The 19,310-nt window shown below is 29.2% G+C and overlaps 1 protein-coding gene across 1 annotated transcript; it reads left to right on the forward strand.

Moving 5' to 3' along the window:
• The first annotated feature begins 13,820 nt into the window (after positions 1-13,820).
• Positions 13,821-18,555, forward strand: LOC142553529 (serine carboxypeptidase-like 51). The gene is made up of 13 exons (XM_075663858.1): positions 13,821-14,183; positions 14,315-14,409; positions 14,539-14,646; positions 14,739-14,979; positions 15,105-15,148; positions 15,238-15,305; positions 15,388-15,493; positions 15,615-15,814; positions 15,904-15,973; positions 16,286-16,336; positions 16,497-16,549; positions 16,699-16,831; positions 18,388-18,555. Exons 1-13 carry the CDS (start codon positions 14,045-14,047, stop codon positions 18,454-18,456), a joined length of 1,377 nt encoding a protein of 458 aa, XP_075519973.1. The 5' UTR covers positions 13,821-14,044; the 3' UTR covers positions 18,457-18,555.
• The last annotated feature ends 755 nt before the right edge of the window (positions 18,556-19,310 follow it).

Raw genomic sequence — 19,310 nt, forward strand, 5'->3', positions numbered from 1 at the left:
TTATTCAAATATTTATTTGTTTTCTCAATGGCGTAAGCAAGATTGAATTCTTTTATTTTTTGAGAAAAAAAAATCCTGAATTGTGTTCATCATATTAAATCAAGAATATTTATTTATGTTCATCAATAATGACACAATAATTAAAAAATTAAGCAATAGTCATTTAAAATTTTTAAAAAAATGCAGTAATATTATAACTTATAAAATAATACTGAAACTAACAGCTGATTTGGTAAAATTGAGTTATCGAACAATTAAAATTTAAAATTATTTTTAAAAAATAAACAGGTTAGAATGTGGAGTGGAGGAGATTAAGTTATCCAAACGAACTTCTTCTCCCCTCTTGAAGAGCTGGACCGGCAGGCAGAGAGGGCCAGTCACGTGCGAATACGGCCACGTGTTCACAATGAATTTATTTCAAAGACAAATTTGTGTGACACTATTTCACGAATCGTATTTTGTGAGACAGTTTTTTTATTTGAGTCATTTATGAAAAAATATTATTTTTTATGTTAAGAGTATTACTTTTTATTGTGAATATTAATAAAGATTCGTGAGATCGTCTTACAAGAAAACTACTATATTTCGAAATAACATTTAACTAAACAAATGCTTAACAATCCTAATATTCTCAATTTTTTTATAATAATGTTACAAATACAATAAAATATAGTATAACGACATTTTACAACAATTATAATATGAAATTTTTTTATTATATCATGAAATTTTCCTATTATCTCATAAGATTTTGTATTAAAATTATTAGTGGATTTTGTATTAAAGTTTATGTGTTGTAAAAATTATTATACAAATTTAATTATATATATAATATTAGTCAATTTTTTTTATCGACGTTGCGTGCATACTTCCTAATGATGGATCATTTTTGTCACATGACATGTTTCGATATATCTCCCAGCTTTAATTTACGTGAATATGGTGTGTCTAATCTAATTAATTCACATGACATGTCTAATCTGTCACGTGGGTGTTTCTTATTTATTCTGACTCCATAGAGACGGTTTGTGTAGTTTTCAACCCAGATTTTTTGAACACTGATCTTGTGGTGCATTGGCTATTGAAATTAATTATATGTTCTAGTTAATCATTTTATGTCGATCAAACATATGCATCGTTTGATCAATACCGTGACACATTTTTTACTCATAGAGCGTTCAATAGCTCTTTTAATTTACTTTGGCTAGATGAAATATTCCATCTTGGCTTTCTTATATTGCAACTCGGGATTTATCGACTTGATATTATGAATATTTAACTTCAAAAAAAATTAATCTAATTAATTCACATTTCTCCACCACTATTGGGGCCGAAATCATGGCCAATTTAATTATTTTAAAATTTCTTACTCATTTTATTTAAAAATATATATATGTCATCGAAATTTGTATTTTTAAATTTAAGTAAATAAACTATTTGTCGACCAAATAATAGAGTTACATTGATCAACTGACACAATTCGGCGGCGGCTACGCGTGTTCCTGTTAACAAAGTAACGGAATCCTAGGTGATCATCCGGACTAGTCCGGTTTATTTGCGGTTTTACGGTCTTTTTTATATCTCGGTTCATATCATATTCGATATATTTAATGGACAGACAAAAAATCCTAAATAAATGCGAATAAAACGATATGTATCTCATTTCTCGTGCCACTACGTGACATTGCTTCTTCATTCCTCATGCGCGAAGATTTTGCCATAGTAGTCCAAAGAATAATTGGATGCATCATATATCATTGATAATTCCAACCTCACATTGATCTCACATATTTATAATTATCCAATTAAAATATATTATATTATATACTGGTAATAATTATCTGTAGTATGAGAACGATCGAATATGATATTTGAGATATTTTATGTTTTAAAACATTGTTATCACTTGTTATACATTTTATTATATCTAATAATAATTATATTTGATAGAAGAGTGATCGACACTTGAGTTATTCTACGTTTTAAAATATTCGAGTTTGATTGTTAATATTTTTTATACATTTTGGTAAAATAACAATCGTTTGATTCTACAATTGGTATCAGAATCAACATGATCACAAGTTTGATTTTCATTGACAGAAATGAATGCAATTATTGGGGAGATGATTTCGTGGAATGCAATAATTGTTATTGGGAGAAGAAGTATCGACATGTGACGTTTGTACTGACGCACAATTTAAAATATTAGAGTTGAACTATAACCATAGTTATATTTTTGACAAAACTACAAATGTTCGATCCTATATTATAATTTTTATAGGAAAATAATTAAGCAAAGTTAAGATGGATGATACTAAGCATGCTTCTTAAATTCACATATCGATATAAATTAGAGACTATTCTCGTAAAGATGGCTAATAATATTTAAATGAAACATTTTCGAACTTTACATGTAAATAATGTTTCTGAAATCAAATCTTATTCATCTAAAACAACATAGGGGCATGAACTAGACTTACACAAGCTTCTTAATGTTTACTGGTCAAGATAAACAAGATATAGACTTTGTGAAGATTAAGCAAGCATGTATATGTTAAATTCCTTAGTTTTGGTGATAACAAACAATAATTTATTGTATTAGAATAAGTTGTTACTATTCGTGTATTCAGGTACATGATCGTTCTGCCAAAGACAAAGAGCAACATGCTACCGGTGTTCAAAAGCTGGGTAAATGGTCGCAATCTATTTAGTCTCTCTACGATAAAGCTACTCAATCAGTTATACTATACTAATCTGTCACTCGATCGGACCGCTTAGAGATATACTAAATTAACTGTCGAGCGAACAAAGTTAAGGATATTTGTGAAAGTCAACAGATCGGTCGATAGCTTAATATAGAAATATTGCACATCCTACCAATTCTCATCTGCATGAGATATTTCATCAGTCCGTTGTCTGATAGCTTTTGTACAAAAAAGAATTTTAAAAGCATAAAAGCAAGAAATACATTAAAGATTAACATTTAATGAAAGTTGCAGCACGTGACAATAATGTGTCTATATTGTCGAACTATAGTACAAATAGTCGTTGAACGAGGAAAAAGAGTCTAATACTATATATAGAGAATGCAAGCGAGAACTCGATACATAAAAAGAAAGAAAAAGAGATGCATTTGAAGCAACAAATTCAAAAAGAAAGTTTGCATACTCAAAATTTTCTGAGCACACTTCTCATATATATCATACACTGCTCACCAGCTCCTTCTTCAAGATTTTATCAGATCTACAAAGATTATTCAAATTTTCAAAACAACTACTCGACCGTTTTCTGCTAGAGACAATTTGAGAAGTTGCAAGCATTTTGAATCTTAAGATTCATTCTTTGTTATATCTGTTGTGTTTTGGTTGTTTGACTGAAATTCTCAACCACCTCAACCGCTGTAAAAGTTATTAGATGTTTCAACTTAGGCGGTGAATAAGACCTAAGATTGAAGCGAGTTATTACAAAAGATTTGTAAAACCAAAATCTTCTAGTTAATTCATTCCTAAATAGAAAAAGGAGAGACACTGAAAAATTTTGTCTTCGAACGTCCATACGTCATTTATTCTACCGCATTTACTTATCTTGTTGATTATCTACATTTAAGTATATAATAATCAAATGATTCATCGAACCATTTTTCAACACTATTTTTTAGTTCGTCTGTTCCCCTATAATTAAGAAAAACAGGTATTGCACAGCTAAAATATCAAGACCACTCGAAAAAATCTTAATGTTTATTAACACATCTAAACACATTACCGATCATAACAATATCATATTTTTAAAATGAAAAATCATTCAATGTCAATCATAAAAATTAAGTTTTATTCTTATATGATAAAATATTGAATGATTAAACATGTTATACTGATTTCTTGTGGCATAGAAATAGCTTTTACGCATGTTTTTAGCTGAAAATAGTAGTGGTATACGTGAAAAGAAATTAAAAAGAAATATCGAGAACCAACTAAGTAATTAGCAAAACTAGTTAATTAAATGCCTTTAATATTATCAGTTACGACAAAAATTTGGATCTTGCACCCTTATGTTCATTTTATTTCTATCGACATACATTTTTTGGTACCCAATGCTTATCATTTATTGCTTTGTGACAATAGGAACAAAAAACAATGGGCGGCTCAAATTTGAATAAAATGGAATCCTAGGATAATATATAGGAGTGGTCTATATATATAACTTTCATGATAATTTAAAAGTATATATACCTTTTAAGGCTGAATTAAAATTGGAAAATTAATAATCATGGTTGGATATTTAATAGAAGATAAAGCCTAGAAAAACGAATTTTTTATTATTAGAACTTCACGAGCATATTTGGAGCATAAATAATAGTGTAAATTTAACCAACATCTAGTTTAAATTTCAATCTTTACAAAAAATTATATAAAAATAAATACAGAAATATACATATATATGTATTATTACCAAAACCCTAAATTTTTTCACAGCATTTTAATTAAATAGTACCTTAAAAAAATTTAATCATTTATCGTCTGTCCTCCGCTTCTTCGTTGCTGGCTCCGGAGAAACTCTAGAATCCTCCGGAAGTGATCGGAAGAACAATTCTAATTCCGCTTTATTTCTCTCGCTTGTATTTTCGAACAACTCACGTTTCGGCAATTTTTCCCTGTGCAGAAACACCTTCTTCCTCTTCTTCGGCGGCGGAGGGGGGCTGCAGCTAGAGCTTAACTCGGGGATTTTATGTTTTGAGGCATCTGGAGTTTTGTACCCTTCATCGCCGCCACGAGCGCCGCCGTTTGGCTTAGGTTGCTCAACATCTTCTTGTTTTTGTTCATCTTCTTGTATGTGAACTGCATCTTGTTTTGTGGTTGGGTGATTTTCTTCAGACATGGATATCGGAAATGGAAGAGAAGCTGGGAAACTTGCAGAGATGGAAGTCTCTTTCGGGTGTAAGTTTTGTATGGGATAAGTGAAGAGTAGACAAACGAGCTTGTCGAACATCTTTCAGCCTACATATTAGACTGTTGGAATTAGGACAATGTACTAAAAATATTCTTAAAAAAATTTAAATTTTTTTTATAAAAAATACTAAAATAAATCAGAATAATTTTTGCATAAAAACAGCCTTCGAAGTCAAAAAAGTTAGAAATTATCTACGTTTTGTCAACCTCGCAAACTCCATTATTGTACGTAAAATCATATAAATGTAGATGATCAAAAAATAGGGACCAAGGTGAGTCGAAAAAAAGAAATTATCATGACAAAAATAGAAGTGAAGGATAAAAACATTTACATGTGCCGTTCACATTAAATGCTAAAAAAGAAAAAAATTTATGGCAAAAATACACTTATATTTCATATAATTGGAAGAGAAGCTGAAATGGAGGCTGAGGCATAGATATTTTAATATATGATTTATAAATAAACAAATTAAAAATATAACTTTGTTTCATAAAATATATAATATTATTCTTCCAAAATTTTGATTCGTCTCTTATAATAATGCGCTGGCCCTACCCTCGTAGAAATTTAGCTTGAGTTTTCGTTGGATTTTTTCACAGTTTAGAGTGACGGGGATGTATCCAATTGACCAGCCCCTCAGCTCCCTTTAATTCTAGTTTGTTTGGTTGGGTAAATTTGATTCTAGCTAGGTAGGTTAATTAATTACGTATTTTTGGGGTTTTTTTTTTTTGGGGTAATATTTAGGTGTTATAATATAATATTGGTAAGATTGTGTAATTATATCCAAAAAAGTATTTTTGAAAACGTACGTATATACTCCGGGTCTCATAAATCACATCACAAAATTTATTTTTGCAATTTTCAATATACAAATTATTTGCATAGGATGCCGTTTTGAAATCGTCGCATATTATTTCTAGCTCTCTATTTTATATTATATATATGTGAAAAAGGACATATGATTGGAGTATGTATGGGCGTGGAGTTTTCCCCGCCAACCCCGTTTGTCTCCCTCACATGGCCACTTTCCGTGTATTCACACACAACATTATTTCTTTTGTTGTCATTCATTTCAACGATATGCATCATCATCGGATTCAGCGCACACACGTTCGATAAAATAAAATAAAAGTAAATGAAGGGTTTTTGGGCCCACTTTTGAAAAAAATCTCAGTCATCGATTTCATCCCATAATGTACCTTGGATTTTAAAGATGTTTTCAAGATGTACGCATGTCCGGATCTGTAGTAAAAAAAATACCTATGTCATCTTTGAATCATCTCTTCGCAAAAACAAGGAAATTTGATCTCGTTTATTTGAAGGAATCCTAGAGAGTCATCGTTAATGGTTTTTATGGAAATTTTTTTATGAATTTTATTGTGTTGCATTGCGAGATGTTAATTAACAACCTAGGGGTTGTGCGTGTGTTAGTATATACGCGTGTACCATACAACAAATTTGAAAGCACCTTGTGTGTGTGCGCGTGCGTTTCTGTCTGGGGTGAGTTGTTTGCATGTTGCGTGTGTTAGAGTAGATATCTTACAAACTAGCTATGTTGTGTTGAGTTTTGTTAACTCTTATGTTACAAAATATCTTTATTTTAATAATATTTTATATTATACTTATTCTGATATTTATTTTATATATATGTACATACAAACTGCATAGATAAAAACTTTAAATATAATATAATACAGTAAATATGAGGTCATACATATGATAGCTATCATGAAAAACATATTGTAGTTACTGTACATTCTAAATATGTTCATAGTCGATTCAGTTATCTAAAAGAAGGATAAAGACAGCTCCAGCTCGAGATTAGCGTATGTGATATTGTGTATCATGCTTCATTTGGCAGTGAGATATAGATGTTCATTCATATAAATGAGTGCTCATATAATGATTTCATTGAAGAACCATACATTATATTTTTCAAATGGTTATCATTTAACGAGTGGATTCTGCAATTATGGTTGTACACCATTAATCTTTTGACCCGATACAATATTGAGGTTCTACATGATGGTGTTATACTTTGACTCATTAATCGGCTCTGTGAGGGTCATAGTGGAGAGATTAGATATAGTGGCGACACATGTAAGAGTCAGAGCATTGTAGTCAGGAGATTCACTATTCGCCTATGAGTATTGATATTCTATGTGATCTGATAAATTAATAGTACAAAAAATCTCTAGCCTGAGTATGAGACGTATTTTAAGGTAAATGATTTCTTAGTTGCATATGTGATGCCACTATGATCATTCAAAGATACATCGTATCGTTCGAACTCATATGAAAATCTTGAGAAACCAAATACATACAAACAATGTATATATCCCTGAGACATGCTCAGGATATAGATACATATATTCACTAGGATAGATGACTTAATCTCAACTCAAATTGAGTCCCTCCAGAAGTATCATCTTTGTCTCCTGATGACATGTGGTACCTGTTATTGTCCACACACAAAGACAACAGCATCCCCCTTAGGGATGAGCAAACACCACGTATGGAACAAACATAACAAATACAACATGTGTCTATAAAAGGATATATGATATGCAATACATACATGTCGTGGAGGTATCAGGCCAATTGCCCATCTACTAAGTATGTATCAGAATCAAACAAATTGCTATCAAATATCAAAGCTCGAGTAGGCATACCGACCTCAGTCATGTATAAAAGAATATTCATATGAGAGCATCAACAAAGCTCCAACAAATCTCTAATCTAAACCATCAAACGTAGGGGTAACAAATAATCATATTTTTGATGGATCACATAATGTCAAACATAACATCGTTTTCACAAACCTCATAATAAATCTCAAATCCAATTATATCAAGGTATTTAAGGATCACAGCTTAATGTGCATGTCATACATCGATGTATATATAAAATGATATGTGTTAACAAAATATTAATTTTATATATCGATATATAAATCATTAATGTCATGTATGCCACGTTAAATCAAATAAGACACATAAACATATAATTTCATTTAGATCAATCGATCATATATCAAATTACACCGATACATTTTGTACGTTAACTACCACGATACAAGAGTCCACATTGTAACACCAAATAATACATGATTTATTGGTTGTTTTCTTGAATCAACTATTTCCTCAAGGAACGATATTTTTCTTTTATGACCATTCTCCATTAATCAAACTAAAGGGAGTTGATTTGGAATAGAATTTTCAAATTATCATTTTATTCCTTAGTTAACTTAAATTTGTATACCTAATAAGCAACTATAAAACTATTTTGCAATATAAAATTAGCTCAGTACAATACACACACACACACACGGCAACCGTGAATTAATTGATCTTTGATATTTCATGGTTGCTAATTATCTACAAATATGATTTGGAACCATCAAATCCAAACAAAGAATAATTGGTATTTGAATAATATTTTTAGAATTTTAACCATTAAGAAAACTTCATAAACTAATTATCATACACGGTTTTTGAAAGAATAAAATCTCAATAGTCACCTTAATTTAATTATCTATTTTCAAAATATAATTCACTATTTTTAAAATTAAATAAATTGTTTTATATAGAGGCCATAAGCACGCTCGCATCCCTCATAATTTTATATTTTCCAAAATTTCAAATTTCAGTTCCAATTATAATTATATTATGAGTTGATTTACAACTCATAATTTACATATATACATGTATATAATTATATTATGAGTTGATTTACGACTCATAATTTACATATATATATATATATATGTAAATTTCATCAGATAAACCCTAAAACCAATTTCATCAGATAAATTTAAAGTGCTAAACATGTCCTCTCATTCAATATCCCTCATCTAATTAATATTAATAATATAGAATAGATTAGTTATTTATTTGCATATGTTAAGGTAATCTGTCAATGGTATAAAATTTGTCTTTAGCTTATATGAATCAAATAACTCAAATTATTATTAATTACAGTCACTTAATTCATACCAAATGCCAAGAAAAATACCAAACAAACATCATTATTTTGCAACCTTAGTTGTCTTGGTATGCGATTGAATGAATCTTGAATTTTCAAGATTAACTTCATTCTCCTCTCGTCGATCCGATTTATCGAATTAAGTCGACAAAAAATAAACAGTGCTAGAAAAAACCTACTCAACCTTTAACAATTTTTATACCTCACAAAATGATTTCACTATTATATAATATAGGTTTTGTTCACATATTTATTGTCGTTACTTTTTTAAAATACAATTAGATTTTTAGGGTTAAAAAAAAAGTGTTCAGCAGTTGAATTTCATCCTTTTCTTTTCTTTGCAATTTAAAGGGCTGAACTGTTACATAAATTGGACCTCGTATGCGCATTACCCAGACCCGTTGGAGGATCCGATACTCGATCCGAGTAAAAGAGGGTATTGAGGGATTTTTAGATCCGATTAAATAATTAGGTAATCGGGTATGGAGATTTTCGGGTTCGGGTATGGAGGTGGGTTTGATATAATCCGACCCACACCCGACCCGAATATCCGTTTAAATATATATATAATAATTATATTTATTTATATTAAATATTCATCTTCTCAAATCCAAGTAATCGGTACTTTTTTCTTTTCTCTTCCCTTTCACTTCAAAAATCGAAAAATATTTTATTTCTTGATTATGGTTCATTGTATTCCTTTTTTATTTGCATATTTCCTAATTCATTTTAGGGTTTTCTAACCAATTAATTTTGAGAGTTTGGAATGTACGTTATTTTTTTTTATTGGTTTTGGTTTTTTTTTTTTTTTTAGCTTGGGCTATTTTTAATATTTTGTTATTTTTTCTATAAAATTTATTTTGTAAATTTTTATCATTCATAATTTTTCTTATTGTTCATTTAAATAATTTTTTAAATATTCATAACTTCATTGAAACAATTTAAATTTGAAAAAATTCAATTGTATATAATAATAGGGTATTTGGGTAGGGTATGTATATCCGATGGGTATGGGGATGGGTATGGGGATGAATTTAATAAATGTGTATGTGGATGGATGTATGAAATCCGACCCATACGCTACCCATTTCCATCCCTAAGATGAACCATATATTTCTTTTCCGGGCCTATCAATCCATCCGACAGAGATGACATATATATATATATGTGTGTGTGTGTGTATTGAGAACCAAAAAAATAATCATTCGTTTTATATGCACATTTTTGTTTTGAAAACGAATAGTTTTTGTTTAAATGTCATAAAAATTTTCAGACACAAAAACTTCTGTACGACAATCTTAGGGATTAATTTTGTAGGACATATATTCTATTTGGATCACCCAAAAAAATATTGTTTTTTTATTGTATCACGAATAAAGATCTGTGAGATCGTATCACGAGAGACTTACTCTTTTTCAGATATCCACGTAACTTTAATATATTTTCATGTTTAGTTTTTTTATATGTTCTTTTTAAAATTTGTGTTTACCATTTCCTAAAATATCTATACTTCTATACTATATTATTAAGTGTGATGACATAATAATAAGTACCTAAAGATGACACCAACTTTTTCTTCCAATTTTACCTCTATATGATATTAATATTACACTTTTGTTTTTTTTTTCAATTTCAACACACACTTTTATTTTTATTTTTTTTATTTCAACAATTCAAATATCAATTTAATCCCTCCATAATTTGTAAAATTTCACTTTAGTCTATCGATAATGATAAAAAAAAATTGTACACACACGCATCGCGTGTGCAGAGTAACTAGTATTTATTAGTTGAGATAGAGCAATATCTACTTTAATATAATAGAAATAAGAGTAGGTTTTTTGTAAGACGGTCTAACGAATCTTTATCTGTGATACGGGTCAATCCTACCGATATTCACCATAAAAAGTAATATTCTTAGCGTAAAAAGTAATATTTTTTCATTGATGACTCAAATAAGATATTCGTCTCATAAAATACGACCTGTGAGACTGTCTCACACAAGTTTTTGCCTAGAAATAAAATGTGACAAGCTTTATATTTATGGGATGCAATTTAGTCAATATTTTTGGGCACGCACTTTCTATAAAAATAAGCTTTCAATCGGATTTGGCATTGATGTTTGTTAGTGGCGTGGGTGAGAGAGCATGCGAATATTTGGCACAAAAACACTTTGTATGCAACCACTTGGTTTATGGTCCCCCGACTCGAACAAAAGGTGAGCAAATATAAATGTTTTTCTAAAAAAATTGGTTTAAATATATATATATATATATATATATTAATATATAATATTTTTTTGTTTCAAAATATTAAAGCACTTCACAACCAAACAATTTTTTGAGCTGACTTCACACAACCCGTCGCTTTTGTTATTGGCTGCAAACTTTCCACTCACTTAACGTAAATCAATAATATTTATATAGAGTCTAATTTCTAATATAGATAATATTTATAAAATTATATGTTCCACTTATCAGTATTTTTTGTGACGATATAACTCAGATTTTTTAAAATATCGTACAGAAGATCGAATGTCACGTTTCGATTTGTAATTTAACAAAAAAAATTATTGTTCTGCAATGATATCTATAAGATAAGATGATAAACCTAAATTAATTGTGGCGATGAAAATAAAAACCAGCAGCATCCGTTAAGAACAGTAGACAATATAATATAGTAGTGTTATGATGACAATGTGACGTAGAGTTGAGAGCCAACAAATTTCAATTTTTTTTTTAATCTTGGTTTTTCATTCATAATATTTTTAATTTCATTTTTATTGATAAATTTTGATATGAAATATTCGAAGAAGTCATTGAAAATATTTCTAGAAAGTTATTTCAATATCATGATTAAGGATTAAACTTACTTATAAATTTGTTTTAGTCTGCGAATGACATTAACAATTCTATCGATTGCTTATTTGAGAAATATTTCAGGAAAAACTGTTTATGAAATTGTCACTTCAAGTATTAAAGAAAAAGATGGAGTATGATTCATTATTAATTTTTTTTTATGCTCTACTCAAATGACAACTTTGGTAAAAGAAATTGAGATTTTTTTTTGCTATCGAATGACATAATTTATAATATGTAAGATATTTTTTATTTAAATTTTATTTTGTTTTTTTTAAATAAAAAACTAATTGATTAAATAAATATCATAATTTATCGTTTAAGAGAGCCTATTTTTTCAAATTCGTTTTATGCCTAAGAAAAGTCAAAAACGGCCTTCTTAATATAGTAAAGTCTATAGATCAACAAATCACATCCTCTTTTATTAGAAATAAAAATATTTATTTGTAAATTTTCACCGTATTTAATATAATTTTTTTTAAAAAAAAATATTATGTTTACTCCAATAATAAACTTACGATACACGATCTCACTTTGGTGATCCTAGCTAGCTGTATCATCGGTGGATTGATAGAATTAAATAATAATATACGTTAATTATTGATATTATCGAATTCAATGGATAAGATACATGTGCTAAAACATAATTATTTTATTGTCTTTACAGTATGTTTGGAATTACGTAATTAAGAGGATTTGGTGAGATTTAGAATTGAAAATACTATTTTTAATGTTTGGGAAGATGCAATTTCAAAATGGGCTTGATATTTGATGAAATCTGGTGGCATTTTATTTAACTAGCCGAAATTGTTATAAAATAGGTCAGATTTCATGGAACCTGGGTCAAATAAAAGTATTTTACTAATAAATTTTTGAGTAGGTTTTTTGTGAGACGGTTTCACGGATATTTATCTTTGAGATGAGTCAACTCTACCGATATTCACAATAAAAAATAATACTCTTAACATAAAAAGTAGTACTTTTTCATGGATGATCCAAATAAGATATCCGTCTCACAAATACGACCCGTGAGACCGTCTCACACAAGTTTTTGTCTAAATTTTTATAACTCGTTCATAAATTTTAAATATTCTTCTCAAATTTTATAAAGTAGCATTTATCCAAAAATGCATATTATCAATCCATAAACATATTGAGAAAATTATTTCAAAACTAATTTTAAATATTTTTATATTAAAAAATTCTATAAATAAAATATTTTTATAAAAAAATTGTTTTAATAGTAAAAACTTAATTTATCAAATTTGATAAATTTATTGTTAATAATAAACTTTATAATTTTTACATTTATTTTAAAAATTGTTCAATAAATTTTTTTATGTTCGAAAATAATTTTTTCCTTGATAAAAAAATAGAAATATTTATATAAATATTGTTATAAACAAAGCATTTTTAAAAAATAGCAATACAAGAATTTTTAATATAAAATGAATTAGTTTTAATAGCTAAAACAAATTCCAAATTACATTTAAAAATTTTACCAAACACCAAAATCGAATTCCAAAACAATGGATTCAAAATCCAAACCTAAATCTAAATCCAATTTTTTTATTTGTCCAAACATACTCTTACTTTTACTCTGATAAAATGGACTAATATTTTTCAGCAATTATTTTAATAACTTCTAATGATAGCTTATAAAAATCAAATCGAAACTTTAACTTCTTCATCCAGATAATAATAATAATAATAATAATAAAAAAAGCTATTTCGATGAATTTAATTAATGATGCCACTATATTGACAAAAATACATAAAAGTTTTTAGTTAAAAATATAGTATAAAAAATTATGTTTTAAAAAATAAACGTTATGATTCGAATAAATTTATTAGGCGACGTATCAAAAACATTATATTTTTACTTGTGAAATGAAATTATAAATTATATACAAAATTGAGATAATAAATTAATATATATATATAAACTAAATAATGATTTATAATTTTAATAATTTATCCATAAAAAAGGGACATGGATGGAGCGCTGAAAATTTCAATAGAAATAAACCGTGAAGTCAAATACCTTTGGCCTCTCCTCTTGATCTGCACCCCCACTTTTTTGGCTTATTTCCGTTGAAGCCGAGACAAAAACTCAAGACACCGTCCAATCACGATCCCCTTTTTGCATATAAAACCCCGCTTCCACATTCCCACTGGTCACTTCTTACACTGCCCACTCCTTCATTTTTTAAATTCTGTGAAGTGGAAAAGTTCACCTTTTTACTGTTTTCGTAATGAAAAAGTCCCGTTTTGTTGCACCTCATTTTGCTTATCTTGTGTTCTCGATTCCATTTTTTCTTCAAGTATCAGCAGCCAAAGCTTCGGGAACTGGAGATGGATCAGAGGCGTGGGGATATGTTGAAGTCAGGCCCAGTAAGCTGCTTTTTATAGAAAAGATTCAATTTTTACCGCTTATTTCTCATGTTTTGGCTGAGAATTGCTTTCATTTTATTGCTCTGACTTCGTGTCTTGTTTGGCCTGCATTGCGTATGTGTATGTAACAGAAGCCCATATGTTTTGGTGGTATTACAGAAGTCCAAACAGGGATCAATATCCAAACAAACCATGGCCAATCATTCTTTGGCTGCAGGGTGGACCTGTCAGTATAGTATTTTACTTATTAGATTTTCAAAGATCATTGCACAAATCGTGATTCACATTATCAAATGGATGATACCATTTTCCTGTGATTGAAATTTTACACTATTGTCTGAATATGGTTAATTAGGGTGCTTCTGGAGTTGGGATTGGGAATTTTGAAGAAATTGGGCCATTGGATACAGATTTGAAGCCTAGGAATTCGACATGGCTAAGCATTGCTGATCTCTTATTTGTGGTGAGAATTGTGTATCCTTTGAATGAGCTTAATGTTCATTGTTCAGTAATTTTATATTTTTTGTTGTATTTATTTGTTTTGTTTTCGTGTAGGATAATCCTGTTGGAACTGGATATAGTTTTGTGGAAGATCCAAAAATTCTCGTGAAAACTGATTATGAAGCTGCGACTGATTTAACTACACTTTTGATCGAAGTTTTTAATAGAAACCAGACCCTCCAAAAGAGCCCTCTTTATTTTGTTGCAGAATCTTATGGAGGAAAATATGCTGTTACCCTTGGAATATCAGTTCTCAAAGCTATAGAATCTGGAAAATTAAAGCTCAAACTTGGAGGTGGATCATTATTCTCTAATGAACAAAAATGAAAAAATAAAACATTTCAATGTTTTAGAAAAACCCAAGTTTGAATCCTGAAATTCATTGAGTTCTATGATTTTTATAATGCATCGTGTATCTAGGAATTGCATTGGGCGACACTTGGATTTCACCAGAAGATTTTGTGGTATGAATTCAACATTCTAAATTAAATGTAGATATTTGGCTTTGCAACTCAGTCAAGTAATGTTCCAAGATTTCACATGTTTAATGCAGTTTTCATGGGGTCCTCTCCTCAAAGATGTCTCCAGGCTAGACAACAATGGCCTAGAAAAATCAAACAGGTCTATTTCTGCTTCATTCATGTTCTTGTTCTCAGAAGAAAATATATGTTGTTATGCTGATAAATTTACATTCAGAAAACAGATTGGCTGAGCAAATTAAACAAGAACTTGATGCCGGTAAGTTCGAAGAGGCTACCGAATCATGGAGCGAGCTCGAGAATGTTATTACTGCTAGCAGTAACTCAGTGGTAAAAATTCACCATGTCCCTTTAATTTTTCCTCCGACTCTTTGCTAGTGGCTATCCCTAAAATTCCTTCCACCGACTCAATTTTCGAAGGGTTTAATTACTCATGATGGAATATTTGCAGGATTTCTATAATTTTCTGTTGGATTCAGGGATGGACCCTGTATCATTGACAACTTCGGAGCTATCTCAGCACATAGCGATGAAGCGATACTCGAGATATTTGAATTCGTTGAGGTCTACCACTGGTGGTGATGTTGATATTGATAGTTTAATGAATGGCGTGATAAAAAAGAAACTGAAGATTATACCAAAAAATGTTCAGTACGTGATATTTTTGTAGATGAAATATTTTCAGCAGTTCAGTAATTTTTTTTTTTCATTTTGATTATGGGCTTGTGTTGTGTTTGCAGATGGGGAGGGCAATCAGATCTTGTTTTCTCTGCATTAGAAGCAGATTTCATGAAGCCAAGGATCGATGAGGTGACAGATTTAAGTATTTTGTGAAACTGACTTCTTGATTCATCTCATATTACAAAAATTTTCATTTTTTAAAGGAGACGGTTAATTTCTTGACAAAATTTGGGACTCTACGCAGAAAATATTTCTTTCTGGTTCTTGTCTTGCTTAGTTAGAGTCTTTGATCGCCCAAGATTTCTGACTTTTGAGTATGTTCACTGAATATTTGAGCTACATTAACTCCACTTCTGAGCCGACAGAAGCCAGTTTCACCAAGTTATAGAGGTTTCTTTGGTTCTGTTTTTGCTTAAATGCTATCTTACCTATTCGTCACAGGTTGGTGAGTTGCTAGCTAAAGGAGTCAATTTGACCATTTACAGCGGTCAGGTAAGAATTCTATTCTTGATTTTTTTTTCTCATTCTACACAAATTGGTTTTTGTTGAGGAAATAGTAATATTTGTTACCTAGAATATGGACTTAATATATTTTAAATAAATAATAAAATATTAAATGAAATTATATGAACTGGTTACCATGATGATGCAGTTAGATGTCATTTGCTCAACAAAAGGAACTGAAGATTGGGTGTCAAAGCTCAAGTAAGTTAGAGAAGAGACTATCCAGGCGTATGTTGAACATACCAGTAAATATATCTTTAAAATATATGTTAGAAGGAAACCTCTTTATATATATATATATATATATATATATATATATATCACTAATTTGTAATTGTTTTATGAAGCAGATGGGATGGGCTGAGAAGTTTCTTGAGCATGGAAAGAACACCAATTTATTGTGGGCAGGAAAAGATGACAAAGGGTTATTTCAAATCTTACAGGAACTTACAGTTCTACTGGATCCTTGGAGCTGGACACTTTGTAAGTCTTTTTTTTTTTCAATTGTTTTCTCTCGAATATGAAAATTTTGAGTTTAATGCTTTTTAGCCGTCTGTAAATCCTCGTCTCAATAGTTAAATGTGTGTTCAGACCAGTTAGATCGATTTTTTCCTAAACTCACTGACTAGCTAAAAAACCTTGAAAATATGATATTAATATATTATATTTGAGTATTAAATGTTTCAGATTTGACATTAATATATAATTTTTGAATATCCAAACATGTATAATAAATTTTGTTAGTAATAACAAATATTTTTTCTGATGAAAATTGCTACAAAATATTAAATATGGTACTAATATATGATATTTCATTATAAATTCTTTCGGACTGAATACTAATATATGATATTTGATTACACAAACTAAATGTAATAAATATTGATAGTAATATAATTGTATAAATTTTATATTCAAAATTTTATCTTTTGTATCAAGTCTAAACTATTTTGTTTTGAAATATCATATATATGTTTTATATTTTTAATGTTTTGTATTGAATTTTATTTAATAATAATTATGAGCTCTGGGAGTTTAAAAATATTTTTTTTGAATAAAAAACTACAGTGAAAATTTTTGATACGATAAAAACTTGAATTTATATTATTAGGGATTTAAAAACAAGCTTTTTTAAAACAAAAAATTTGTATATGTTCAGCTTAAGCAAGATGTGTCAAAATCAGATACGATTCACCAACTCGATATGGTTTAACCCAAAAAAATCAGGTTTAGGTTTGTGGGTTTTCAGGTTCGGGTCAGATCGGGTTGGACCCAATAACTGATCCGGAAAAAAATGATCGGGTTGGGTTGGGGTCAATCCAGGTCCCGAAAATTTTAATTTTTTTTAAAAAATATAATTAATAAATATTGTCTACATTTTTATATATTTTATGTCTGAAAAAATATTTATCGTATATTTATATCATAAATTTTCATAATTTAATATTTATTTTGAACATTTTTTATTTTTTAAACAATTGTTTATTTGATTTAGTAAATATATTTTATTTTTTCTACCATTAGACTTTTAAATTTTAAACAATATACAAGAAGAATATTTTGTTTTTATGTGTTTAAATTAAAATATTATTATTATAATTATTGAGTTTTATTTAATTTTCTTCAAAAAATTTGAAGAAATTCAAAATCGGGTTAATCAGGTTGATCGGATTGGATCTAGTCTGGGATTGAGAGTTTTCGAGTTACCTCGGATTGAAATTAAGTCCAAATTAAATATTTTTGAATAATATTATTACTGAACGACACTCAATTCATTCGAATTTCATTAGAATTGACAGGATGAATTGACTCCCCTAACTTAAGCGTGTCCTTGGTGCTCTCATTTTCTGTGTATGTATCCAAATGTGTCAGAAAATCTCGAAATAATTTTTCGTGTAAGAAAACCAATTAATCGTCAGTGATCGAAACCCAACCCTATTAATTTCCACAAATATATATATATAAAAAACAGATATACTATTAATTAATTAATTTCTTCAAATAAATAATAAATTAACATTATTTGGTCTGAATTTCAGGTTCCTGTGGACCAGCCCTGTGTGGCACTGAACATTATACGTGGCGTCACTCAGTCTCCAGTTGCATAGATCTCAATTTTGTTATTTGTATTGAATTTGAAAACATACGATGATTTAAAGAAATGTCACACAAGCATTTTAATATCGACCAATTTGTTTTTGGTGGCTTTTTCCTCTTTTTTATTAATAATTTTTTTATATGTATTTTTGGAGGATGAGTTATGATTTTTTTCCCATAAAAATTAAGAATAATATTCTAAATAAAAATACTTTTATACTCTCGTCCGATACTCAACCGATCGACATGCCACAATCCATCATTTGGGTGGTTCGGATCGTTCCGTCGTTTGGATGGGTAGGAATATTGTCAACTGACTTGGCGGGCCATGCTGACTTGTCAATTTTTAGTTATATATAGTGTGAGGACAGGTTAAGGATCAACCTGTCATAGCTCACTATGCCTTGTCCTGCCATTTGTGCAATACTAGGAAATTATTAACTCAACTCATCTATTTGGAAATAGAATGGCCAATTCGATGGATCTGATCTATTTTGACAATTTCTAATCCCAAACAGTGTCGTTTTCTGGAATGGGCGTCTGAACGTTGCTTAGCTACCAATGCTTTATAATCTTTTACTAAAATGTGACAAATTAACTAACAAAACTTTTTGTGAAGGAACTTAAAATTGGAGTCGGAAAATTTAAAACACAAGTAATCAAATAAAAAATCAGCATGGGTTTACATTTTAAAATTTTAATATCAGAATATTTTAGAAAAAAATTAACAAACCTTTACTTTACTGATATTAATCGTTAGAATAAAAAATAGTTTAGCACACAAACTATTATTAAATTGATAAACCAATATATGATCTATTATAAATGACTTAATCGATACATGAATCAGTTAAATAATCAATTT

Source organism: Primulina tabacum, chromosome 8 (assembly GCF_025594145.1).
Source record: "Primulina tabacum isolate GXHZ01 chromosome 8, ASM2559414v2, whole genome shotgun sequence".
Taxonomy (NCBI): domain Eukaryota; kingdom Viridiplantae; phylum Streptophyta; class Magnoliopsida; order Lamiales; family Gesneriaceae; genus Primulina; species Primulina tabacum.